Here is a 26,580-nt window from a genome sequence, read left to right on the forward strand (position 1 = left end):
GTGGGTATCTGACCTCGCTTGAGGGCCGGACCGGAAGTTGGGAAGGGGGCGAGAAACCCGGGGTTGAGGGGTCGACGGGCAATCTGGTGTGTGCTGTCTCACCCGAACACCACTCGGCTCCCCTCCCAAGACAACCCCGAGCCACCCCTTTCCGGCATTCACAGCCTTCGTTGGGGGGGGGGTGTTCCTTGCCTGCCTGTTTTTCTGGGCTCCCGACCCTGGTGGGTAAAGAAAGAAAGAAAGAGAAAGGAGAATAAAAACACCAAGAGAAAAAGGGGGAAAAAGAGAAGCAAAAACAAGAGGAAAGAGAAAGAAAGAAAGAAAGAGGCTCTGGGACGCCGGCATCCCCTTATATGCTCTGCCAGCTGATCGCGGATCCTTGAATGAAACCCTCTTCACACGTGTTTCGGCGCGCGTTTGTCGCGTCGACAGGGGTCCCGGTCGGGGCCGGCGTGGGGCCGGTGTGGGGCCGGAGATGTATTGGCCGTGCAGCTCCCAAGTTGCTGCTTTGGGCCCAGCTGGTGTCTTTCCTGACGTCATCTATTCCTTTTTCTTTTTTGTCAGGATTTTGTTTTCATTGTCTCTCTTTTTTTCCTATATCCCCACAGCCCGGTTCCTTGCATCTTGCAGGCCGTTGTGCATCATGAAGGATGGAGTCCGGTACATGCAGCTGTCATGTCTCAGCTCGTTTGATGCCAAGGGCTTTGGCTGGCCAAGCGCCATTTGCGCTCGGGGGTTGGATCCGAAATATCCAGCCACGTCCTGACCGGCACCTAGTCCTATCACTCTCCATGTAAGTGCCTTTTTTGATGGCAGCTGCTCTCAACGCTTCTTTCTCTGGCATGGTCGGCTATTGTCGGTTTGTCAGAGAGTCCCGGCAGTTCAACAAAGGCCGGGGTAACACCCTCAAATCTGAGTAACACACGCCGGTCGGGAAATTGATGTTCGAGAGCCACCCCGTAGTATCCTTGCCCGAGACTCAACGTCCTGGGGAGTTCCTTGACAGGATGCTCATCATGGACGCGATTTCCATCCGGTCAACCCGTTGATCGCCCATTGCCGTGGGCTAGTCCGCGGCAGATCGGCTAGGTGCTTTCTCTTCGGTCACTCTCTCCCATCTATACACAGTAGCATCACGGTACATGTCCAGCCGGGGCACAAACAGAAGGTTTCTGCCCTTCGCAGCTGATCTTTTCAGCTTCCCGCGCCTGCCTTCGTCTCTCCTTTGCCGCCTGGTGGTCAGCTCAGAACTCACGCCACTTGCCCATCGGGTGGGAGCCACCCAAGAAAGACCAGACATGGCACGAGGGCAGCGAGACAGGGTCGTTGTTGACTTTGCTGTGCATGAAAATGTCCGGATGGCACCCTGAGATTCAGGTGAAGTGGCAGGGGCAGGAGTGTAGATCGTGCGCTAGGGGAGAGAGGGTTCTCATCAGGTGCCCACTCAAGTGTGGACGTTGGAGGGCATCCGCAGCTTTCCATTACTCACCAAATGCTCCTGTCTGTAGTCAGACGACGATCTCTAGTCTGGAAAGCTGACCTTAGACCCGAGAATCCAATTTGAACGCATATATTGTGTCTTAGCCCCTGAATCGCCCCCAGATATAAACAAACACCAGCACCCACAACACTCGCAAATTACCCACCCTAGAACGGTCTGTTGAAGAATATTTGCTTGTTGTGGGTGATTTCGATCCACTCTGGACCAGAAGTCGCGAGTTCCTTTGCGGGAACGGGCCGAATAGCCTCTCTGAGGTCGTTCGTTTTCCAAGGCTACAAGTGCACGGCCCCCTGTCCACCACGCCGGCAAATTCCGGTGGCAGGCGTAACTGCCGTGGTCTCGAGGCTCCCGTAGACGCTCGCCGGCAGTCAGGAATATGCCGGATGGGCGTCCTGTCAGCCTGAGCCGCCACCCAACGTCCGCAGGGGGGCTATAGCGTGTACTATACACCCCGTCCTCCACCAGCCCACTCCCGTGAAGCTCTGGGGTCCACCAGAGAACAACGTCGGGTCGGAATGACCACCTTGGGTAGGACCGCTCGTCGTGAGAGGCCGTCTGGGTCCTGCCCGTCCTCCCTATCTCCCGACCATGTTGCGGCGTTGAGCCCTCGCAACCTAGAGCCGTGTCATTAGAATGTGGGTCGAGCTCCTGCCCGTCCTCCTCTACATATTCTCCTCTACCAGCCGCTCCAACGCGTGGACGGTGTTCCTTCCTGTCTTTGGCTCGCTGCTGCCTACAAACACGACTCCCGTGAGAAGGGTGTTCGTCCCGTTCCCTTAAAAACCCCCATCCCGTGGGTGTCTCTCGTCAGACGAAACTCTCACTTCCTTTCCCTCTTCTTCCCACGCTTCGGTTTAACAGCTTCGAGACATCGACATCATCGTTTCCCCAAACCCCAATCTTCCTCTCAAGAACAAGAAGAAGGTCGCTCCTTGATCTGTGTCAGCTGTACTCCTATCGTTCAACGCCCTCTGAGAACACGATGCCGACCACGAACTCCCCCAAAGGGGGGAACCGGCCCGCCCAAGTCACCGGTGACACGCCCATGGCGTCTTCTCTGGACGTTTCCGTTGAGAACAACGGCATGGAGAGGGAGAACGTCAGGCCTGTGGCCATCGCCCTGGGCGGCATCTCCGACATTGGAGGACTCATTCTCGGTTATGCCATGTAGGTAACTCGTCTTTCCTTTCCCCCCTTTGCTTGAGCCTTCCGCTCTTCTTGGCTCCGTGTCAACATTCGCGTCGCCGTCAGCCGTTCTGACCTCCCTTTTCTGCAGCGGCGATGTCTCTGGTTACTTCTCCATGCTGGACTTTGGTCGTCGCTTCGGCGTCTACAATGCCACCACTGGCGAGTACGACTTCGACCAGAGCCGCCAGGGTACCATCGTTGGCCTGATGCCCATCGGATGCCTCGTGGGTTCTCTTGTTGCGGGGAACATGGCCGACACCCTGGGTCGTCGATACACCATTGCGGTGGCGGCCATGTTCTGCATCATTGGCAAGGTCATCGAGATATCCTCCTCGAGCTCCTGGGTCCAGTTCGCTATGGGTCGTCTGGTCAGCGGTGTGGCCATCGGCGCCCTCTCCGTGGTGGTCCCGATGTACCAATCCGAATCCAGCCCTGCCAGGATCCGCGGCCTTCTCATCTCTACCTATCAGTTTTTCATCACGATGGGCATCTTGATTGCCGAGCTTGTCAACTTTGGGACCCACCACATGACCACATCGGCCTCGTGGCGCATCACCAACGGTCTCTCATTCCTGTGGTCTCTGCTCCTCCTTGTGGGCATCTTCTTCCTCCCCGAGTCTCCGCGCTTCATGTACCGCAAGGGTCGTGAGGACGAGGCCCGCCGCACCATTGCTCGGCTGGCCGGCCTTGATGTCAACTCCAACACGGTCACTCAGCAAATCAACGACATCCGTGTCAAGCTGGAGGAGGAGCGTGCTGGCGCCGAGACGCGCTGGTACCAGATCTTCACGGACAGCGGCATCCGGTCCCGCATGATCCTGGGTATTGTTCTTCAGGTACGCTTTTCTGCTGGCTCTTGAGCTGTGCGCTGCTGCCAGGATGATTGCATCGCTGACCAGACATCTCTGTCTTCCAGGCTGGCCAGCAACTCACGGGCGCCAATTTCTTCTTCTACTACGGCACCACCATCTTCAAGGCCACCGGCCTCACTGACAGCTACCTGACGCAATTGATCCTCGGGTCTGTCAATGTCGCCTGCACCTTTGGTGGCCTGTACGTGGTGAAGAAGTGCGGCCGGCGCAACTCCCTCATCGTCGGCGCCCTCTGGATGACGGCGTGCTTCCTCGTGTACTCCTTTGTTGGCCACTTTGCGCTGGATGCCGAGGACCCTGCTAGGACCCCGGCGGCGGGCAACGTTCTCATTGCTGTCTCGTGCCTTTTCATCGCAGCCTTCGCCACCACCTGGGGGCCGCTTGTCTGGGCTGTGGTGGCCGAGTTTTACCCCGCCAAGTACCGTGCTCCCGCCATGGCGGTGGCCACGGCCAGCAACTGGTTCTTCAACTTCCTGCTGAGCTTCTTCACGCCTTTCATCACGGCCGAGATTGGCTATCTCTACGGCCTGGTGTTTGGCGGGTGCTGCTTCGTCCTTGCCATCATCGTGTTCTTCTTCCTGATCGAGAGCAAGGACCGCACCCTCGAGCAGATCGACACCATGTACCTGATGGGCGTTAACCCCATCACCAGCAGCAAGTGGGACGAGAAGAGCCTCCCGACGAGCAGCTCCTCGGAGGACCACACCTCGCGTGAGTTTAATCTTCGTGACGGACAGGGAGATGGTCACAGGTTTGACGAGATCAAGTCAGCTTGAGGTGGAGGTTGTGACGTCGAAAGAGAGAGGGACAGGGCGTGTGTAAGATAGGGGGGCCAGGAAAGGGCTCTGGGGGTAATTTTTTGAGCCGATATCTGATGCTTTTGCTTTGTGGTGTCTGGCCTGGCGTGGGATCTGGGGGGTCGGGGCATGGCGGGGGCGTGACGCGCTTGCTACTTTATATTTATAGTGGTTTCTGTTGGGGGCGTTGCCGGCTGGTGATGGCTTTCCTTGCTGTACGATTAGCCGCAGTATGGGGATATGGCTTGCCTCGCGCACATGAGGCAATCAAAAGTTTTAGTCGTCATTGCTGACACTGCTGACAATCGCGAGATGGGCGTCCCCGTTGTTGTGGTGTTGTTGATTCATGCCGCCCTCTCATTGGCCCCTTGGCCCACCTCGCCTCTTTGATGAAGCGCTTGGTGATGAGGGCGATCATTTCTCTCCACGGCGTTACTTTGCAGGGCGAGGCTAAAAGATGCTAGGCTGGACAGCAAGAATACCTCAGGTAAGGAGGGGTGAAGCAGAACGATGGGGTGGTAGTAGATGGTGACCCCCGGCTGGCAACCCTTGGATGGTCGGGGGCTGAAGAAAGTCGCCCCTCTTGTCACGTTGTCCATGGTTTGCCACGGGATGATCTTGTGCATTCTTGGCCCCATCGTCAGGTTCATCCAACGTCCGAGGTTCGGAAACCCCACGGCAAATCCCCCAGGAACCCGTGTGTTTGGGGACTTTGCACGCCCAAGCGTGTTATCCACTGTGGAGTCTTGACCCAAGGGGGCAAAAAAAAATGGTTGATCGTCTCTCCGTTCAACGGCCAGGGACGGTTCGGTACATAGTGTAGGTTATGTGGTGTGCCAGACGGGATTTTCTTTTCTTGGTGGGGAGTGAGTGGTCTGTCGAAGCCTGCAGGACAGCATGCTCAAACATTGACCATGGCGTCCAGTGTCTCCTAATATATTAGTACGTAGGTATGAAGTGGTCATATCCACCTTTTCTAGGTACCTCCCCATCCTGCGTCTTCCCTTCTCCGGGGTCGCCTTGAACCCCGGGGGGAAGGAAAAGTTCTAGGGAGTCCTGGGATAGGGGACACCGGCAGTATCCACAACGGGGATTCGACTTTTCTTGTCATCTCCCAGCTTTTCGACTTGGTGCTCCTCATCCGCCGTTCCTCGACCGGAGGGGGGGATTTTGTGATTTACACACGCTCCTTCGCTCCATTGTCGCTGGCCGAGTTTGTCGTCCTACCTCCGTTCCCATCGTTGGTCCAAACCGCCCCATCGTCCGAGGATAGAAACCAGGCCTCTCCTCCAAGGCCTGCTCCAAGAACGGCCGCGACCGCGACTTGGATCCCTGGGATCTAGCGCAGAGAGCAGAGGAAATCCTCGACGGTAAACACCAGCGAGATCGTTCGTCTCATCAGGTCCAAGGGAACCCCCCCCCCCCCCCCCCTCTACGTCACCTATAACACCATCGATCAACGATCGGCGAACCCTTACGGTCTCGGGAAACCACGCAACCGAACAACCAGGCCGCCGTCAGTCCGCCCGATGAAGGCCGATAAGTCACCCCAGCGAGAGGCCGACATGACCTTCACCTCCGCCTCGTTGAGCGAAGGCGATGTCATCGCCACGAACAACTCCAGCCAGGACGCGACGGAAAAGCATGAGCAGCAGCAGCAGCGGCATCATCATGACCCCCACTTCCTCGCACCAACCCCGTCGCAACCGCTCCAGCCAGTCCAAACCGGAGGCGAGCTCCATCGTAACCTCTCCGGCCGGCATCTCAACTTCATCGCCGTCGGCGGGACCATCGGGACGGGCTTCTTCCTGGGCATGGGCACGGCCCTGGCCAAGGCAGGGCCGGCGGGATGCCTGATCGCCTACGTCTTCGTGGGGAGCGTGCTGTGGTGCGTGATGGTCTGCCTGGGGGAGATGGCGACGTACATACCGACGGCGGGCGCGTTCTCGGCGTACGCGACGAGGTTCGTGGACGATAGCTTGGGGTTTGCGGTGGGGTGGCTGTATTGGTTCGGGTGTAAGTCCTCTTCCCTCCTCCTCCCTTGGCTCCTCTTGTTGCCGGGCCGGCTGGCTGCATCTGCGCTTCTCTTTTCCCCACCCCCTCTTCGCTCGCCCTCTTCCCCCCTTTCGACGGGAGGGGGTTGGGCTGACGAAGCGGGCGGATGAGGGTGATTGGTTTTGGGAATCATGATGCTGACCAACTTGCAGGGGCCATCACCTACGCCCTCTCCCTCACCGCCGCCGGGTTGATTATCCAATACTGGGCTCCCAACTTCAACATCGGCATCATCATCGCCATCTTCTGGACCGTTTTCACGCTGGCCAACTTCCTGCCCGTCCGCATCTTTGGCGAGCTGGAAATGTACCTGTCCTCCCTCAAGGTCCTGACGGTCATGGGCTTCATCGTCTTCGGCATCTGCGTCGCCGCCGGCGTCGGGCAAGAAGGCGTTTTGGGGTTCCGCTTCTGGCACGACCCGGGCGCGTGGCACGAGTTCCTCGTCCCCGGGGCGGTGGGCAAGTTCGTCGGGGTGTGGGCGGTGCTGATCCAGGCGAGCTTTGCCTACCAGGGCGCCGAGCTGGTGGGCGTGGGCGCGGGCGAGGCTAGGGATCCCAAGAAGACGGTGCCGAGGGCGATACGGTTCACCTACTGGGGCATCATGAGCCTGTTCGTGGCGACCATGTTCCTCATCACCATGATCGTCCCGAGCAACGACCCGAGGCTGCAGAGCGGCTCCAGCGACGCGTCGGCGTCGCCCATGGTGATCGCCGCGCAGAGGGCCGGGGTCAGGGTGCTCCCGCACATCATCAACGCGGTGCTGCTCACGGCGGTGCTCTCGTCGGCGAACGCAAACGTGTATTCGGGGAGCCGCGTGCTGCTGGCGCTGGCCGAGGACGGGCAGGCGCCGAGGATCTTTTGCACGACGAACCGGCGGGGCATCCCGACGTGGGCCGTGGCGGGGACGGCGGCGTTCGGGCTGCTGGGGTTCCTGAACCTGTCGGCCAGCGGCGGCAAGGCGTTTGACTGGCTGCTCAACATCAGCGGCGTGGCCGGGCTGACGACGTGGGCAAGCACGTGCTTGTCGTATCTCGGCTTCCGGAGGGCGCTGAGGGCGCAAGGCGTGCCGAGGTCGACGCTGCCGTACGTGGCGCCGCTGCAGCCGTGGGCGGCCGTGTACGGGCTCTTCTTCAACGTGCTGGTCATGTTCACGCAAGGGTTTACCGTGTTTATCGACTGGAACGTCAGCGACTTCTTCGCCGCCTACATCAGCCTGATCCTGTTTGCGGTGCTGTGGGCGGGACACAAGCTCTGGTACCGCCAGCCGTTTGTCGACCCGGCCAAGGCCGACCTTGTCCGCGGCCGGCTTGATCAGAGCGATCGGCCCATGGTGGTGGTCGAGGGGATATGAAGGCCATCCGCATGAAAAAAAGGGGGGGAGGGCGAAGGGGGTCCGGTGGGCGTCGGGAGTAATAATTTTGTAGGGCATTCGATATCTGAAACATAGACACAAAGCATGAGGAGAGCCAAAAAAAAAGAAAGAAAAAAAAAAAAACAAGACAACCTGCAGTGTGCTTGAAATGAAGCCAGGACGACGGTGCCGGCGATCTAGTTCGGCCCCAACCCATCCCCCGATATCCTTGATAACAAAGCCCATGTTTGCCACGACGATCCCCATCCACAGGCTCCGTTCCCTCACAAAACCATATTCCAGCTCACCTTCTTCCCCCTCAGCATGGACAAGATGCTCACGGGCAGGAACTGCTTGTCCACCAGCGTCACGCCGCCGTACTTTTCGTGCAGCTCGCCCGAGTACAGCTCCAAGAACCACCGCTTCTCGGCGTCCACGTGGGCGCCGCGATCGTCGCTGCACAGGAACTCGTCGAGCGACCTCTTGACCCCCTTGCCGAGGCTGATCTCCTCCCTCTCGGGCACCTCGGTGAGCTCGTTCCAGCACCGGCTGAAGAGGACGCTCCAGGCCTCGCGGAACCGGGCGAACTCGTCGAGCGAGGGGAAGCGGGCGACCTCGTCGTCGCGGACGGCGCCGCGGGCGCGCGCGTCCTGGTCCGGGTAGATGTGCAGCAGGCGGCGCTTGAGGTCCGACTCCTTGGTGCCCTCAAAGACCTTCTTCTTGGCCGCCCACGCGGCGCGCTCGTCCTCGAGGAACCGGCGGACGATGTCGTCGGGGCTCCGGATCCGGTCGCGGACGAGGAAGAGGCCGACGAAGGGGTTGCGCAGGCCGAGGCCGCCGAGGTGCTCGGGGAGGTGCACAAAGGCGTCGGGAAGGTCGGCGACGCCGAAGCGGGCTTGGATCATTTGCTTGACTGGTTGGGCGGAGAGGGACGAGGGGAAGAGGGTCAGATATCAGATGGATGGATGGAAAGTTCAAAAGGGGGAAAAAAAAGGGGGAGGGGGAGGCAAATCTGTTTAAACGTACCGTGTTCGACGACGCTTCCCTCGGCGGTGCCGTCGGAGCCCGGGAAGAGCCGGCGCAGCATGGCCTTGTAGGTGTCGAGGACCCGGTCGACGTGCTCGCGGCCGAAGCAGTTGGCGGGCTCGCCAAAGGTGTGGCTGAAGAAGCGGCCGATGCAGCTGTTCCAGGTCTGGACCCACGACAGCACGCTCTTGGCCTCGGCCAGCTGCTTCTTGAGCTGGTCGACGTGGGCGACGACGAGGTCCTGGTCGATGGACCACCGGCCCGACCCCGGGTCGAGGACGAGGAAGCCGATCCGGACGGGGCCCGGGGGCAGCGCCTTGGCGACGGCGGCGTCGCGGCCGGCGGCGCCCGGCAGGTAGACGGAGCCCGTCTTGGCCCGGTTGAACTCGAGGCCGAAGACGCGGGCAAAGGTCTCCATGCTGGACCAGGCCCGGGCGGCCAGCCGGGGCTCGCCGACGAGCCAGATGTCGTCGTGCAGGCGGTAGAGGAGGAGGCCCGTCTTGCGGTGGACGGCCAGGTCCATCAGGAAGAGGACCAGCTCGCCCGTGAGCTTTTCGGACGCGTGGGCCATGGGCACGCCCCTCCTGCGGACGCGCGGCCCCAGGCGCGGCCGCTCGTCGGCCGCCTCGTCGAGGTTGAGCGGCGCCTCGAGGTACTTTTTGAAGAAGGCGAGCCAGCGGCGGTCGAAGCCGACGTAGCGCATGACGGCGTAGACGGTGCCGTGCGAGAGGCCCGTGGCGTACCACTGCAGGTCCGTCTGGACCAGGGCGACGGGGCCCGGGGGGCCGTCGCGGGTCTCGTGGGTGACGCCGCGGAGGCGGTGGGCGATGAGCTCGGCCGTCAGGTGGCGCAGGAGCTGCTGCTTGATCCCCGAGCCCTTCTTGCCAGGGGAGCTTTCGCCATCGTCGTCGTCGTCGTCGTCGTCGTCGCCGTCGTACCGGTTCCACCGGTCAAAGAGGGCGGTGTCGGTGGCGGGGAGCTGCGAGAGGAAAAACTTTTCAAAGTAGCTGTTCTTGCGGCCCGCCTCGACGGCGTGGGTGCGGTCGGGGATGTCGTTGTGGTAGTAGCGGTGGCGCTCGGCGTCGGCGTGGGACGGGGCCAGGTGGCCGTCGTCGACGTTCCTCGAGTACAGGTTGCTCATGAAGTCCCTGAGGGCGGCCTTGAGCAGGATGCACAGGCGGATGCCGATGTACTGGACAAAGATGAGCTGCAGGATGTCGTCGTCGGCCCAGACGCGGTACTTGCCGTTGAGGCCGCGGCGCGGCATGACGCGGATGCCCTGCGCGCCGGCGTCCCAATCCCACTGGCCCAGGTCCGAGTAGCGCATGTTGAGGACGTCGGCGATCTCGGCCAGGGCGACGTCGTTCTTGAGGAAGTCCTGGAGCATGGCGTGCTTCTCGTCGCTGAGGATGTCCTCGGTCAGGAGGCCCCTGATGGTGTTCTTGAGGACGTAGGCATTGAAGGGGGCCGTCTCGCCCCAGAGCGCTTTGCTCTCGTCGGCGATCCGGGACCGCAGCTTCTCGAGCTCCTTGCGGGACTCCTCGGTCGGGAACAGGTCGTCGAGGAACATGCACATCTCGACCTCGTCGGTCTCGAGCGGCTCGAAGACGACCGACTCGAACTTGTCGACGAGCTCGCCGAGGCGCTGGCGCTGGCGCTCGACGACCTCGAACGAGCTGGCGTCCGCGTCCGCGTCCGCGTCCTGGTCCTGGGAGGGCGGCTGGTTCATCCACTCTGCCAAAAGAAATGAGCTACACGTTCCTTCACGCCGAGGCCGTCTTGCGAAAGCATACCCGTCAGAAGCTGCGAATGCAGATGGGCCAGGCTGAACTTGCGGCTCTGGATGTCGAGCATGGTCCTCAGCTGGCGGCCGAAGCCGGCCAGGGTCGACACGGGGATGGAGGCATCGTAGGCCGACTGGTCGAGCCAGCGCTCCATGTTCCTGAGGCTCTTGTCCTTGTCGGCGGCGGGGTACAGCTCCTTGACGGCCTTGAGGAGGCAGGCGAGGCGGGCCTGCTCGTCGGCGGCGCCGTCGGCCTCGGCGAGATAAGCCCGCTTGCGGTCCTCGTACGACTTGCGGCGGGATTCCAGCTCTCGGACCTTGCTGAGCGTGATGTTTTGCAGGGTCTGGGACAGGACCGATGTGGGGGAGGCCATGGCGGGCAACGCAACCTAGGGTTCAGAATAGGGGAGGAAATATAGACGAGCAGATTCAAGAACCTCGGGCTGGCGATGGAGTCTGGGATGGGCGATGGGCAATCTCTCCAGCACCACCCGGCCGGCTCTCGAGGTCCTTTTGAACCTCAAGGTTGGAAGCCAAGTTCGGAGATGCTGTCGGAGACACAACGGACATTCGAGACAGGGAGCTCACCGCGCATCAACACGAGACCTCAGCTCCAGGCAGAACGGCCACGGGCCCCTGAAAGGAGGCGGAAGAAGCCTATGGCATGCATGGTACCGGGGCCGGGGGAGTGGTTGGGATCTACATACATCCTATACATACTACTACATACATACAAACTGCGTACATACAAGTAGGGGGCACCGTCGGAATGCCGGCGAGTGCCTGGACCCGTGATACTGTGGCGCCAGCCGTCGGACCTTGGCTGGCGCCGAGAACCTGGGATACCGGGCGCCGCTCATAGGCAGCAACCGGCACGTTTGCCAACGGTGGCTCAACAGCCACCGGCTTTTGTCACGGTACGCAGTATGTGTGGCACGCATGCCCGAGGTGTGGCTTGCGGCTGAGACACGCTCCCCTGGTTCTTCCCCGCAGGAGATATGTATTTCACAGTACTGTGTAGTTACATGTTTTATGCACAGCAGGGCAAGGGGTTGAATTTTGTACTAGTTACTGTGTATGATGTCGGAGACTTGGAGCGAAGCCGGATCAAACAAGGCTCGCTCACGTTGGCAGAAGAGAAGAAGACCGCAGCAACGCAACCAAAGACACCCGAGGTCACCGGAGAAACAGAGTCCATCAACAACACAGGCCGAGCCCCCAGTTGCATAAGCGGCAAAGGGAGCAGAGCAGCGCTGAGGTCTGAATCCCAACCGTGGAGCATGGTTTGTTTTGTTTGTCAAAGCGGTCGGCCGGGGAGGAGGTTCCAGATTGCAGACGGGGCGGTGACCTGAACGAGGGCTTGGCACATGGCCGCACAGCGCGGGCGTCCGATGCAGGGCAGACAGAAGCCACAGCCATCCAGGACGGTTTGCAGGTCCATGCAAGTCCCCGCCCGGGGGGGCCGAGAGAAAGAAAGAGGTGCTGTGTGCTGTGTGCTGTGTGCTGTGTGCTGTGTGTAGCGTGTTGTCAAGCTCCGATGACTTTCTACCCCGTAGTAACGAATTCGTTACGAGGACACCCCAAAGGGATCCAGGATCATACTAAGAAATGTAAAAGTGCAGCCGTCGCATTGGAATATTACGTAACGAAACCTGCCCGTACGTATATACTACTACGCAGTGCTCTGACCCCAACAGACTGGAGGGACTGACCAAGAGGAGCGAGTGAGTCATGTCCGTGTCCACGGCAAAATGCTTCATGTTGATCATGGCTGAGCATGGCCGTCGAAAGGACCAAATGGATGGTTTCGTTACATGATTACTACACAGTACATGCTCCCACCCTCTTGGTATGTTACTGTTGCAAGGGAGATGAGTGATTCTGGCATCCAATTACCGCAGAGACCACGGACGAGCAGACTCTCCCCCATCTTGAAGATGTCAGAGAGAAACGTAGAGAATCGATCCGACTCCATGAACTGGACTTATGGATGTTTTCTTTTCTTTTCTCTTTTTTGGTGTCCGCTTCGTCATCATGATGTTTCATCGAGGGTTGTTTGTACCGTGACGGGTTGTGACAAGCGGGGGGGAGGCAGCCACACGCAACATGACTCCAGAGAAGCCATGATCCCTCCCGTCATCGTCATTACGGTAACCGTTACGCGGCGGGAGCTCCGCTTAAGCGTTTATCCGCCCGGGCATGGAGCAGCTCCGTTCCGGTCTTTTTCCCTTCCGACCCCACCACCATCGAACCTCACTTCATGCCTCTCACTCTCTTACTCACTCACTCATTCTCTCTCTCTCTCAATCTCTAGCATTTTTCAACCTTGTACACTACCTACCTATACCTACCTCCACAGCTTTCCTACCTACCTAGCTAGCTAGGTATTTTTATTCCAGGATTCTGGATTCTGAATTGTTTGCCCTTTTCGTCCTGTTCCTGTTCCTGTTCCGGTTCGCTGTCCGTCTGCCTCCCATTGAGCGTTGAGCCTGGGCAGTAGTAATAGCAACACGCTTGCCACCCGAGCTGGGATCAAACGGATCACGGGCACATTCGAGCCCGCCGCTCTCCCTCTCCTCCTCCTCCTCCTACCCCCCGAACTCGGACGCGACAGACAGACAGGCTCGACGCCATGGCGGCTGCGGCGGCCTCAACAACGGGCTCCGGGTCCGAGGGCCCCACGAGCATCACCATCCTCGGAAAGGACAACATCATTGTCGACCATGGCATCTGGCTCGACTTCGTCGCCAAGGACCTCGTCGAAAACCTCAAATCCTCCACCTACGTCCTCATCACCGACACCAACCTTTACAAGACCTACGTCCCGCCCTTCCAAGCCGTCTTTGAGCGCCTGGCCCCGCCCAATGTGCGCCTCCTCACCTACGCCATCCCCCCGGGGGAGTTCTCCAAGGGCCGCGAGACCAAGGCCGAGATCGAGGACTGGATGCTCGGCCAGGCCTGCACCCGTGACACCCTCATCATCGCCCTCGGCGGCGGCGTCATCGGCGACATGATCGGCTACGTCGCCGCCACCTTCATGCGCGGCGTCCGCTTCGTCCAGGTGCCCACCACCCTGCTCGCCATGGTCGACTCGTCCATCGGCGGCAAGACGGCCATCGACGTGCCCATGGGCAAGAACCTGATCGGCGCCTTTTGGCAGCCCCAGCGCATCTACATCGACCTGGCCTTCCTCGAGACGCTGCCCCCGCGCGAGTTCATCAACGGCATGGCCGAGGTGGTCAAGACGGCCGCCATCTGGGACGAGGCCGAGTTCGCCTTCCTCGAGGAGAGCGCCGAGCTCATCCTCGGCGCCGTCCGCGCCAAGGGGCCCGACCGCCTCGCCCCGATCCGCGCCGCCCTCAAGCGCATCGTCCTCGGCTCCGCCCGCGTCAAGGCGCACGTCGTCTCGGCCGACGAGCGCGAGGGCGGCCTCCGGAACCTCCTCAACTTTGGCCACTCCATCGGCCACGCCTACGAGGCCATCCTCGCGCCCCAGGTCCTCCACGGCGAGTGCGTCGCCATCGGCATGGTCAAGGAGGCCGAGCTGGCCCGCTTCCTGGGCGTCCTCCGGCCCGGCGCCGTCGCCCGCCTCACAAAGTGCATCGCCAGCTACGACCTCCCCACGTCGCCGCACGACAAGCGCATCGCCCGCCTCTCGGCCAACAAGGAGTGCCCCGTCGACGCCCTGCTGCGCCACATGGCCGTCGACAAGAAGAACGAGGGCCGCCACAAAAAGATCGTCCTGCTCTCGGCCATCGGCAAGACGTACGAGCCCAAGGCCACCGTCGTCGAGGACCGCGCCATCCGCCTCGTCCTCTCCCCCTCGGTGCGCGTCACGCCCGGCGTCCCCGAGGGCCTGTCCGTCAGCGTCACCCCGCCCGGCTCCAAGAGCATCTCGAACCGCGCGCTGGTCCTGGCCGCCCTCGGCGAGGGCACCATCCGCATCCGCAACCTGCTGCACTCGGACGACACCCAGTACATGCTCACCGCCATCGCCCAGCTCCAGGGCGCCACCTACTCGTGGGAGGACGCCGGCGAGGTGCTCGTCGTGACGGGCCGCGGCGGCCGCCTGCAGGCCAGCCCGGAGCCCCTGTACCTCGGCAACGCCGGCACCGCGTCGCGCTTCCTCACCTCGGTCGTCGCCCTCTGCTCGCCCACCCCCGCCGCCGCGTCCACCGTCCTGACGGGCAACGCCCGCATGAAGGTGCGCCCCATCGGGCCCCTGGTCGACTCGCTGCGCGCCAACGGCGTCCCCGTCCGCTACCTGGAGAAGGAGAAGAGCCTGCCCGTCCAGGTCGACGCCACCTCGGGCTTCGCCGGCGGCCTCATCGAGCTGGCCGCCACCGTCTCGTCGCAGTACGTCTCGTCCATCCTCATGGCCGCCCCCTACGCCCACAAGCCCGTCACCCTCCGCCTCGTCGGCGGCAAGCCCATCTCGCAGCCCTACATCGACATGACCATCGCCATGATGGCCTCGTTCGGCGTCCGCGTCGAGCGCGACGCCCAGGACCCCAACACGTACCACATCCCCCAGGGCGTCTACCAGAACCCCGCCGAGTACGTCATCGAGAGCGACGCCAGCTCCGCCACCTACCCCCTCGCCGTCGCCGCCATCACCGGCACCACCTGCACCATCCCCAACATCGGCTCCGCCTCGCTCCAGGGCGACGCCCGCTTCGCCGTCGAGGTGCTGCGCCCCATGGGCTGCACCGTCGAGCAGACCGAGACGTCGACCACCGTCACCGGCCCGCCCGTCGGCTCCCTCAAGGCCATCCCCCACGTCGACATGGAGCCCATGACGGACGCGTTCCTGACGGCCTCGGCCCTCGCCGCCGTCGCCTCGGGCACCACGCAGATCACGGGCATCGCGAACCAGCGCGTCAAGGAGTGCAACCGCATCCTCGCCATGAAGGACCAGCTCGCCAAGTTTGGCGTCCACTGCAACGAGCTCGAGGACGGCATCGAGGTGACGGGCCGCCCGTACCAGACCCTGCAGGACCCGGCCGACGGCGTCTACTGCTACGACGACCACCGCGTCGCCATGAGCTTCAGCGTGCTCTCCACCATCGCGCCCCACCCGGCGCTCATCCTCGAGCGCGAGTGCACCGCCAAGACGTGGCCGGGCTGGTGGGACACCATGTCGCAGTCGTTCCGGGTCCTCCTGGCCGGCGAGGAGGACCCGACCAAGCACGCCGCCGCCGCCGCCAGCGGCCCGGCCGCCCGCGCCGGAACCGACCGCTCCATCTTCATCATCGGCATGCGCGGCGCCGGCAAGTCCACGGCCGGCCGCTGGATGTCGCAGATCCTGGACCGGCCCCTGATCGACCTCGACGCCGAGCTCGAGCGGCGCGAGGGCGCGACCATCCCGGACATCATCCGCGGCGAGCGCGGCTGGGAGGGCTTCCGCCAGGCGGAGCTCGAGCTCCTCGAGGACGTCATCAAGAACCAGCCCAAGGGCCACATCTTCTCGTGCGGCGGCGGCATCGTGGAGACGGAGGCGGCGCGGAAGCTGCTCGTCGCGTACCGCAAGAGCGGCGGCTGCGTGCTCCTGGTGCACCGCGACACGGACCAGGTCGTCGAGTACCTGATGCGCGACAAGTCGCGCCCGGCCTACTCGGAAGACATACGCGGCGTCTACCTCCGCCGCAAGCCCTGGTTCGACGAGTGCAGCAGCCACCAGTACCACAGCCCCCACCAGGACGGCGCCGAGGTCCTGCACGAGCCCCCGGCCGACTTTGCCCGCTTCGTCGACGTCGTCGCCGGCCGGTCCGCCCACCTCGACGACGTGCGCCGCAAGAAGCACTCCTTCTTCGTCTCGCTGACGGTGCCCAACGTCGGCGCCGCCCTCGGCGTCATCCCCCGGGTGGTCGTCGGCTCCGACGCCGTCGAGCTGCGCGTCGACCTCCTCGAAAGCTGGGACCCCGAGTTCGTCGCCCGCCAGGTCTCGCTGCTCCGCTCCGCCGCCAAGATCCCCATCGTCTTCACGGTGCGCACCGCCAGCCAGGGCGGCAGGTTCCCCGACGACGACTTCGACCTGGCCCGCCGCCTGTACCAGGTCGGCCTGCGCACGGGCGTCGAGTACCTGGACCTCGAGATGACCATGCCCGCCGACGTCCTCGACGCCGTCGCCGAGTCCAAGGGCTTCACCCGCATCATCGCCTCGCACCACGACCCCCAGGGCGCCTTGTCGTGGAGGAACGGCTCGTGGGTCCCCTTTTACAACAAGGCGCTGCAGTACGGCGACGTCATCAAGCTCGTCGGCACGGCCTCGCAGGTCTCGGACAACTTCGCCCTCGCCGACTTCAAGGCGAGGATGCTCCGCGCCCACGGCACGCCCGTCATCGCGCTCAACATGGGCCCCCGCGGCAAGCTCAGCCGGGTGCTCAACGGCTTCATGACGCCCGTCTCGCACCCGGATCTGCCGTCCAAGGCCGCCCCGGGCCAGCTCTCCGCCGCCGAGGTGCGCCAGGGGCTTGCCCTCATCGGCGAGCTCGAGCCCCGGTCCTTTTACCTGTTCGGCAAGCCCATCAGCGCCTCGCGCTCTCCGGCCCTGCATAACACGCTCTTCGGCGCCGCCGGCCTGCCCCATCGCTACGCGCTCTTCGAGACGGACCGCGCCGAGGACGTCCGCGACCTCATCCGCGCCCCCGGCTTCGGCGGCGCCTCGGTCACCATCCCGCTCAAGCTCGACATCGTGCCCCTGCTGGACGACATCTCGGACGCCGCCCGCGCCATCGGCGCCGTCAACACCGTCGTGCCGGTTCCGGCCGAGGGCGCGGACGCAAGCCGGCGGAAGCTCGTGGGCGACAACACGGACTGGAAGGGCATGGTCTTCGCCCTGCGCCAGGCGGGTCTCGTCCAGCGCTCCAAGCAAAGCCCCAAGGCCGCCATGGTGGTCGGCTCGGGCGGCACCACGCGCGCCGCCGTCTACGCCCTGCACTCGATGGGCTACGCGCCCATCTACGTCGTCGCCCGCACCGCCGAGCGCGTCCAGGAGCTGGCCGGCGGGTTCCCCGCCGAGTACCAGATCCGCCGGCTGTCGACGACGGACGAGGTGAAGGCCGTCGCGGAGCAGGACGCCCTGCCCGCGGTGGTGGTTAGCACGATCCCCGCGGACAAGCCCATCGACTCGGCCATGCGGGAGGTGCTGGTCGCGGCGCTGCAGGACGGCGGGGCGGCCGGCAGGGCCCAGGGGGAGCCGAGGGTGCTGCTCGAGATGGCGTACACCCCGAGGCACACGCCGCTTATGCAGCTGGCGGAGGACGCCGGGTGGGTCACGATTCCGGGGTTGGAGGTGTTGGCCGCGCAGGGGTGGTATCAGGTTCGTTTTTTTTTTTTTTTCTTCCCCTTCCTCTCGCCCCTCTTTTTTTTTTTTTTTTTTTTTTTTCTATTTCAGCAGGTGGCCCGGCGAGAAGGATGATGATGATGCTAACGGAGATGAAACGCAGTTCCAACTCTGGACGGGAATCACGCCGCTCTACGCCGATGCTCGCGCCGCGGTCATGGGCGATGAGTCGGCGTCTGCGTAGGACGGACGACGGCTGTTTGCCCTGGTTGAGGCGCGGCCGCCGTGGCAGGGGACGAGGAGAGGCCGGGGTGGGCCGCTGTTGATGACAGGGGAGGAGTGGCCGCCCGAGGAGTGTCGGGTTGACGAGTAGGGCAGCGTCGTGCTGTGGCTGTGAACCGCTTGCCGGAGCGGGCGGATGAAATTGTTGTATGGGGGTATCGTTCCTAGGTTTCTTTCCCCTCTTGTTTTAGTGTCCAGAACCCCTCCTGAGTCTGATAATACATACTCCTGGGAGGCTCCCTCTGTATTCTCTCCTCTATTCCTGGGGAGTAGTGATGGACAAAACAAAAAACCACCACGCTAGCCACAGGGTGTTCTTGTCCATGATTCCTCAAGAGCGCTTTGCCTGGCAACGGATGATGTTCGCGTTTTTTTTTTTTTTTTTTTGGGGGGGGGGGGGGGAGGGGGGGTTTGGTATCTTTTGGTATCCCTCCTCTGGGGTATGCATGGCCTTTGCAAACCCCTCATGCCTGGGTCCATGGGCTGGATGCCGTGCTCATCGGTAGCCACCGCACCAGGATCGGGAGCACTGCCACAAGCGGTTTACGTCTTCTCCCTCTCGGGAGCAGGCACGTTGATCTCCCCCCCAGGGGCTGAGAGCTGTGCGTGACGTGGGCATGGTAGCAGCGGTGGCAACGGTGACGACGGGTTTGTTTTTGTAATATTATCTACTTGGTCCCTTTTCCACCATCATGTCGCGACAGGCTTGGAAGCCTTGGATAATTAAGGCGGGGGGACAGGGGACATTCCAAGATTTGGCTGAGCACCTTGCTGCTTGCCTGCCTAGGTAGGCGTTGGGTATCTGATCTGACGAAAGGGCTTGCGTACAAACGGGATTGTGTAGAGGTGAGAGCATGTGTTGAGAGAGAGAGAGAGAGAGAGCTTGCTGTGGCCTGATGTTCCGAATCTATTGCTTGCCTACCTAGGTAGCTACAATAGCTAGGAGGAAGAGGGAAAAGAAGGGACGTGGGGGGAGTTGTAGAACCTTGGGAGGTTGGAGGTTCGAGGTTGGAAGCGAGAGGGCTTGGACCCAACGGCTTGTGTAGATCATGTCGCTTTGTCCTGCGCCCAACCGGAGAGCCCATGTTCCGCTGGCGTCATTGCTCAGCGTTGCATGTAGGATGTGCGATAACAAGAACAACAAGAGCAACAGCCAGTGAGGCGTGGAGACCTGAAAGAGTTGCAACACGCTCGTTATCTGCGGTTTTCTTGCACTGTGCTGCGCTTCGGACCTACACAGTACACGTAGGGGTCTAGAGCAACTAGTAATTAACTAACTAGTTACCTACTGTGTAGGTAGCTGGATACCAGCCACGACCATGCTATCCAAGTCTGCAAAGTCTTGTCTTGGATGGATCCAGCCTGCTGGGAGCTGGAGCCGGAGCTGGAACTGGGCACGCCGGAGACAGTGCTTGACCCGAACACTGGATTTCTTGTGCTGTCCTGGATAAAAGTTCCAGTTGTCCCAATCCCTCAACCAACCCGCCGCAAAAAAACAAAAAAAAGAAAAAAAAAAAAAAGGCAGCAGGCAGATCAAGAAGCCCGACAGGCCATGTCCACCCATTACGCATACGCAACCTCTCTTTCTCTCTCTCTGCTACTCTCGCATGGGCGAGCTACGTCTCGGAGCTAGCTCCGAGGAAAGGCGATTCAACCCCCCCCCCCCCCCCCCCCCCACGGACAGACCCACCAACCCTGACATAGGAAGCAGAACCCATCATACCGGCTAGTTACCAACGAAACGGCCATGCTTACAAGTATATCACTCATCATCACTTTACTGCGTACGCAGTAAGTAGCGCACGCACCCCGCCTGCCCCCTCCCTCCTCCTCCTCCTCCTCCTCCTCCCCCTCCGTTGGTCCGTCCTCCAGCCAGAGTCTACTCTCTGCTCCCCTTTCCCTAGCACGAGACAACATGGATAGATCCCTCTCCGGGCCCGCACAGGCACACAGACGCCGTGCCAGGCTTACGTACCTACGTAGGGACCTACCGTGATGCGCCCGGGTCTAGCCCATGATTCCAAACTTGCCAGGGACCCGACCCAACCCTGCCGCCCCGGACGGGGGTTCTGGTGGATCCCTGTTGGGGGTGGAAAGAAAATGAACAAACCAATCGCAAGAGGAAGCCCGCCAGCCCGGAAAGGGAGGAAAATCAAGGTCCATGCCGACTCTAGGCGTCATATGAGAACGCATCCTTCTTGCATTGCCGGCTACGCAGCACGTACCATCCAGGAAGATCCCCCCCCCCCCCCCCCCCTCTCTCCCTCCTCTTCGGGGTGTCTGTCCGGGCGAAGCAGCTCGGTCCCTTGTCCGCGCCGGCGGGCGCAAAGGAGTCAGGCCTGGGGGAGACGACGAGTCATTTCCATACCCCGCGCGCAAGACAAGACGCACGTCTTACTGCCGTGCTCCGTACTCGGTAGTTCGTACTCCGTACTCCGTAACCACCCCCCACCCACCCCCTCCCTCCAAGGGATATCATGTCAAAGGGCATTTCATTATCATAGCACACTCGTCCATAGAGGAGGGGGTTCAACAACGAACCCCATGGTATACTTTGTAGTTGGATTCGAAATTTTCACGTAAAGAGTCATGGCATCTCATTCTGTTGTTGATGTACTTTGCGACGACGAGTAAACTTTTGTATCTAGATACACCTCCTCCTCTTCCACCACCACCAAGCACCTAGCTGGCGCCAACGACGGAGCAGGAGCAACAGCGCAAAACAGCCAACCGCCACGCAGTCAACGCATCTCTGAAGCACTCGGCATGTACCCATTGATTTGACTTTTTTCTTCTTCTTTCCTCATACGTGACTCTGGCCGCAAAAGATGATGGACCTGTCCCGCTTCTGCCTGTCCCTGTCGTCTATATCCCTGACGCCTCACCAATCCCCCAGGTCCCATGACCCATGATGCCCGCTGATGCCATGCATACTTCCTCACGCGCATACCAGATGCTGTTCTTGATACACCAAGGGCTCCGAGAATGTTCCATGACCATGACATGCAGATACGAAAAGCCCCCTCGTCAAGAAGGGGGACATCTTGGCGCTCCAGAAACAGAAGGAAAAGAACCCTTGAGAAACAAAAAACAAATCAACAAACAACCTCCACCGGAAAAAAGTCCGCCTTAACCTGCCGAATGCTGTTGCGCTCAGTGTCTTTCTGCCATGCGTGTGTGTCATGGTAATAATATGTGTGTGTATGTGTTGTTGTTGTTGGTGGTGGTGGTGGTGGTAAGTGTACACAGTCTATTGCCCGATTTCCCATTTGTCCAAGTCCCCCTCCCCCGCCCCAGAAAAAAAAAATCCCATGTCATCATGACCTCATAAAGAGACAGGCCCAAGGAAACAAGACGCAACTGGAATAAACAAGAGTAAGAAAATGGAACAGGTGAGAAGAGACGCAAGAGAGAAAAAAAAAACGTCATCTTTCCCAAGCGCAAATCCCAGGCGCCGGGACGTGACAAGAGAGTTAGGTAATGGAATACAAAGGATGTAATGGGTTCAAGGTGACGCCGAGAATCGAAGATGAGCCTTGAGAGACTTGTACGCTCGCTCGCAAAGCGGTCGGCCGATGGACGGCATCCATCCCACCCGATGGACCGATGGAGCACGTGTTTGCTCGCTGCCGTTTTCCTGCCGTTTTGCTGTCGTCGAGGCCTCTCTGCCTTGTGCCGTGGAAAGCCTTGTTCATGGATGCCTGCTTTTTTTTTTTTTTTTTTGTCTGGATGCGAACATCAGGCGATGCGTGATCGACGGACTCGGCCGGGTCGGTTCGGTTGGGTTGGGCCGGTGTGCTGACGTCATTCGGACGGTGCTGGGTGGGTCTACCAGGAAGAAACCGAGGACGACGGAGATCGCCAGGCCCCACTCGCAAGCACCCGAAAGTCCTCGAAGCAGCGACCAGGGTGGTCCATGCCAAGACCCCACCGACTGACAGCCAGCTCCACAATGTCGCAGGCCTCGCGCCAGTGGCTGGCCCCCCCCCTCTCCCTTTCCCCGGCTGCCCTGCCCTACCCTGCCCTGCGCCAGGTGGGGCACCGTCGGCCAACCCCGAGTCAATGGCGCGCGCATTCGACTGCCGAGACAGGCCATCCGATCGTGCATGCACGTCTCGGCCGATGTGGCGCAGGATGGGTTGGGTTTGTTGAACCGAACGAAACCATCAGGGCCTGCCGCGCGCCGGGCATCGGTTGCGAAACCGGCGGCAAGGAAAGAAACCCAGCATCCGTTCACGACGACGCCCCACGCGCGTGGTGGTGGGCGCCACGCTTGCGGTGCTTGCCGGGCACCTCGACATCCGGGTGGCAGACGCGGTAGTGACGAGTCAGCGCGTCGGCGCGGCTAAACGTCTTTTCGTCGGTGCAAAGGTCGCAGCGGACCTTCTTCTTGCGCGCGTTATGGATGGTGTCTTCGTGCCTCGTCAGGTCGTAAGGCCGAGAAAAGATGGTGTTGCAAGGCTTGCCCGTGCTCGGGTTGATGCGGAAGCAGCGGTGCGGCCCCGCCTGCGACCCGAGCACCGGCTGTCCCGAAGCCGCCGCCGCCGCAACATCCGGCCGCCGTGCTCCGCCCAGGCCGTGTGCCTGCCGGTGCCCCTCGCGCTTGTGCTTCTGGAGGTCCGCCGGGGTGTCGAACCGCAACGTGCAGCCGTGATAGGTGCACGTGTAGGTCCCGCCGTCCGCGCTGGTGTCCATGGGCCGCTGCATCGCTTCCGTCGCCGCGCCGCTCTGCGGCCTGCCCAGGAATTGGAACTGCTGGTTCTGCTGCTGCTGCTGCTGCTGCTGCTGTTGTTGTTGCTGCTGCTGAGGCTGTTGAGGCTGCTGCTGTTGCTGCTGCTGCGTGGGCATGGAGGTCGGGGTCAGGAAGGTGGCGAAGGAACGGCTGCCCATAGGAAGACCCGTGAACATCTGTCCGCCCTGCTGGGTGGTCGCCTTGTTGATGGCATCCGCGCCGAAGCCGTTCCCGAAGCCCCGCCGCTGGGGTAGCTGCGGTCGTTGTTGTTGTTGTTGTTGTTGTTGTTGCTGCGGCTGCGGCTGCGAGGAAGGGAAGAGCGGGAAGTTGTCACCGGGGGTCTCGTGGAAGGCGAGCATGGCGTCCTTGGGCGAGATGGTCTGGGGCTGCGACGTGTCGGCCGATCGCGCGATGTGCTGGATGGCGTGCTGCATCGCCTTGGCGTCGGCGATGGCCTTGTTGCGCTCCCGAAGCTGCTGGGCCGTCGAGAGGCGCATCGGGGTCTGGTCCATGGCCGCCGCGTAGTTGGGGTGGAGCGGCACGGAGCCCACGGGAGAGTCGTGGTGGAAGGGCGAGCGGTCGTGCGGCGTCCCCGCCGACAGGGGCGAGCCGGCCACGGCCGTCAGATGCTGGCTGTTGGCGGCTTGTAACCTCTGGTGGAAGACGTCGTTGGTCGTCGGCGGAAGGGTGACGGGCTGGGTCGACGGCTGGCTTGTCGCCGCCGACGTGTTGATGAAGCTGCTCGCATCCAGGAGCTCGTCCGCGTAGACGTCGGTCATGGTCCGCTCGAACTTGGGCACGGTGGTGGGAGCCAAGGCGGCGGTGGCGGCGGCTGCTGCTGCTGCTGCTGCTGCTGCTGGTGGGTCGAGTGGTGAGCGGGGTGCGCCCGAGAGGAACGACAACAGAACATCGAGGGGTTCGGGGTCCGCCTTGAGCTGCTCACCATTGCGCTTGCGCTCAGCCTCGTCCGGCTCGCCGACGGGCGTGGCGGGGGACCCAGAAGAGGCGATGGAGCTCGCCACCGACGCAGGATGCGACCGGTTGGCGGGCCCAATCGGGTGCTCTAATGAGGAGGGCGCCAGCAGGCCTCCTGCCGCAGGACCTCTCGCGGGCCTCGGGTGCCTCGGGATGCTCGCCCCCGTGTAGGGGTACGAGGAGGGGAGGGCGCTGGCGGCGGCGGCGCCGCTGCTGGACTGGAAGCTGGGGTAGTAGTTGTCGTTGTGCGCCTTGGCGGCGAGGTGGTAGTTGACCATGTCGTCGGGGCCGCTGAAGGCGTGCATGGGGTCGCTGACGGCCTCGGTGACGGCGATGTGGGGGTGCGAGAGGGGGTGCGAGAAGGACGAGACGGGAGCGTTGGAGCCCATGGAGGGCCGGGAGGAGTCGCGGTGGTGCGGGGAGAAGCCGCATCCCGACGCGGGCGTCAGCTGCCCGTTGCGCCAGGGTTCCGCTTGCATCATGTCCGAGTTCCCAAACATTGGGGACGACGAGGAGGCGGGGGCCTGGCTGCTTTGTTCGACGCCTGCCGAGAACAAAGACGCCTCGGCGAGGGTCGGGGTGGGTAGCGTGTCGTAGGCCGAAAAGGGCGACGACTGGAGGCTCGAGTAGGCGGTGACGGGCGACGACGACGCGCTCTTGGGGTCGACGGCGCTGAAGCCAAAGTCGAGGTCGAGGTCGAGGTCGAGGTCAAGGTCCAGGTCGAGGTCGAGGTTGTTGTGCGAGGCGCCCGAGTTGAACCACGGGCCCGTCGGCTCGTCTTGCTGGTGAGGATGGTGTGGTTGGTCTTGCTGACCGCACTTGTTGAACACGGCGGGTTGAAAGGCCTGCGGATCGGAACGCGGCAGCTGTTGCGACGGCTCCTGCTGGTGCTTCTGCTGGTCTTGTTGGTTGTGTTGCTGGAAGAGTGGCCAAGTTTGGACTGTCATGGTGTCCATGCCCGAAAAGTGGGAGGTGCGAAGGTTGTAAAGGTTGTCGGTGGCAAAAGTGAGGGGCGGATGGATGGATCTGGGGCTACGTCTTATAGAAATAGACGTTGAATTCGTCGCCAGTGACCCTGATTGGAGAACGTGGAATCGATGCCTGTGACTCGTTCTTCTCTCGAGAGGACCTAGTCTTCCACTTGCCTTACATAGGTGCAGGGGGGTGATGTCATGAGGATTACCATCGATGGGATGGGCTGCGACCGGGGGATGGGCGAATGCGCTACCGTAGTACAAAACCAAGCCTGCCAGATGCCCTGCAGGGCGCGCTAACCGGCCTTTGCCGACTGCGCTGTCTTCGCCCGATACACTGTGCATTCCGCTGCACCCCCCCCCCCTCCCCCCCACTACGCCTCCGCTCGCCAGGGGGCCCGGGGACTTGGACGGCCACTCCTTGGCATGCCAGACTCAGGTTGACCGGCCCCGGCATCTGGGTGCACAGCCCACAGCCCGGGACATGCATCCATGACAGTAGCGCACGCTCCCTTGCCTGGTATGGTGTACACTACTGCGTACGCAGTACCTATAGTACTGTGTATGTGCACATGTACTATACACAGCCAAGGAAGGGCATGCAGCAAACGGCGGGGAATTTGCCGGACCATTCGACAACCAGGCCGATGCTCCCAGAACCTTCTGATCGCATTTGCAATCATGGAGCATCCAACGAATGACGTGCGCCTCGATCGACATGAATCGGCACACTGGATGCGACGCAGAGCACCGGCCGACTTGGGCCGGTCAGATGTTACGGCCTCGCGACACGACGGGCTTTGTCGCCGCAAACCTCACGAGATGTCCCGGTATGGGCCGGTTTGCGCGACCGAGCATCAAATCCATCCGATGGCTCTGCCCTGTAACTATTGCGCTGCACCTTGTTGATGGGTTTCCCACAGCCGTAGCGCACTGGCGGTACATGATGCAGCGCTGCTACAGTATCAACCCCAAGGTTCCGCGACGCGACGAGACGAAAAAGGCAATGTTTTACACTAAGGTTGGGCAGTCGACTGCCTTTTTTTTTTTTTTTTTTGGTCCGTGACATCGGCGAGATGCGACCCCCCAAAACAAGGTGCTGACGTTGTGTGCCGGTGTGAATCTTGGCCAGAGGCGTCCTCGCTCGATCCGACGCAATGCCAGATGCAGCTCGACATCGACGATGCACTCAGCCACCCATCCTGGTTGGGTGCAGCACCCGCCAAGATCCCCAACCGGCGGAAAGAACCCGAGCCATCTCCGCCGTCGTTTTGACACCTTGACACCACACAACATCCCCGGGGGCTAACCAACGTTTGGTAGCGTACGTAGCTGCAGGTACGGGACAGCAGAGCGGTTCTCACTAGCGTAGGCAGGCTTGTGGGCTGCCGCCGACTCGGGCCTATCGTGCGCGGTGCCTATGCAAACCTCTTACCCACACGTGCAGCGGTCTAGAGACCGGGGCCGTCGGTTTCCCATGGCATCTCCGCTGTTTTCGGGCCCCGCAACGCACCGTTGACTACAGCGTACATACCTACCTTACATACCACCACCATGCATCTTTTAGGTGTGGCTGTTCAGCAAGCCACGGCGCCCCTGCCTCCTTCGCCAAAAAAAAGACGTGCATTGCGCAACTCTCCAGACCCCCTCCCCCCAGCATCTATGCGGTTGTGGAATGCACATCTATGCAGCAGCATTTGCTGACCGTTTCGGGGATTCCAACGCGCTCCCGCTTGGGCGTCTGTTACCCGTGTGCACG

The 26,580-nt window shown here is 61.6% G+C and overlaps 5 protein-coding genes across 5 annotated transcripts; 3 read left to right on the plus strand and 2 right to left on the minus strand.

Annotated features, from left to right (window-relative positions):
* Positions 1-2,483: 2,483 nt before the first annotated feature.
* On the plus strand, positions 2,484-4,337 carry VTJ83DRAFT_6707 (uncharacterized protein; the record flags this gene model as incomplete). The annotated part of the gene is made up of 3 exons (XM_071013448.1): positions 2,484-2,668; positions 2,778-3,525; positions 3,606-4,337. 3 exons carry the CDS (start codon positions 2,484-2,486, stop codon positions 4,335-4,337), a joined length of 1,665 nt encoding a protein of 554 aa, XP_070864334.1.
* A 1,550-nt stretch (positions 4,338-5,887) lies between these two features.
* Positions 5,888-7,764, plus strand: VTJ83DRAFT_6708 (uncharacterized protein; the record flags this gene model as incomplete). Its single annotated transcript, XM_071013449.1, has 2 exons — positions 5,888-6,374; positions 6,566-7,764. The coding sequence occupies 2 exons, from the start codon at positions 5,888-5,890 to the stop codon at positions 7,762-7,764; spliced, it is 1,686 nt and encodes a 561-aa protein (XP_070864335.1).
* A 284-nt stretch (positions 7,765-8,048) lies between these two features.
* On the minus strand, positions 8,049-10,947 carry VTJ83DRAFT_6709 (uncharacterized protein; the record flags this gene model as incomplete). Its single annotated transcript, XM_071013450.1, has 3 exons — positions 8,049-8,677; positions 8,791-10,524; positions 10,584-10,947. The coding sequence occupies 3 exons, from the start codon at positions 10,945-10,947 to the stop codon at positions 8,049-8,051; spliced, it is 2,727 nt and encodes a 908-aa protein (XP_070864336.1).
* Positions 10,948-13,205: 2,258 nt separating this feature from the next.
* Positions 13,206-18,102, plus strand: VTJ83DRAFT_6710 (uncharacterized protein; the record flags this gene model as incomplete). Its single annotated transcript, XM_071013452.1, has 2 exons — positions 13,206-17,894; positions 18,022-18,102. 2 exons carry the CDS (start codon positions 13,206-13,208, stop codon positions 18,100-18,102), a joined length of 4,770 nt encoding a protein of 1,589 aa, XP_070864337.1.
* Positions 18,103-22,373: 4,271 nt separating this feature from the next.
* On the minus strand, positions 22,374-24,794 carry VTJ83DRAFT_6711 (uncharacterized protein; the record flags this gene model as incomplete). The annotated part of the gene is made up of 2 exons (XM_071013453.1): positions 22,374-23,728; positions 23,816-24,794. The coding sequence occupies 2 exons, from the start codon at positions 24,792-24,794 to the stop codon at positions 22,374-22,376; spliced, it is 2,334 nt and encodes a 777-aa protein (XP_070864338.1).
* Between the last annotated feature and the right edge of the window lie 1,786 nt (positions 24,795-26,580).

This window comes from Remersonia thermophila, chromosome 6 (assembly GCF_042764415.1).
Source record: "Remersonia thermophila strain ATCC 22073 chromosome 6, whole genome shotgun sequence".
NCBI lineage: Eukaryota > Fungi > Ascomycota > Sordariomycetes > Sordariales > Chaetomiaceae > Remersonia > Remersonia thermophila.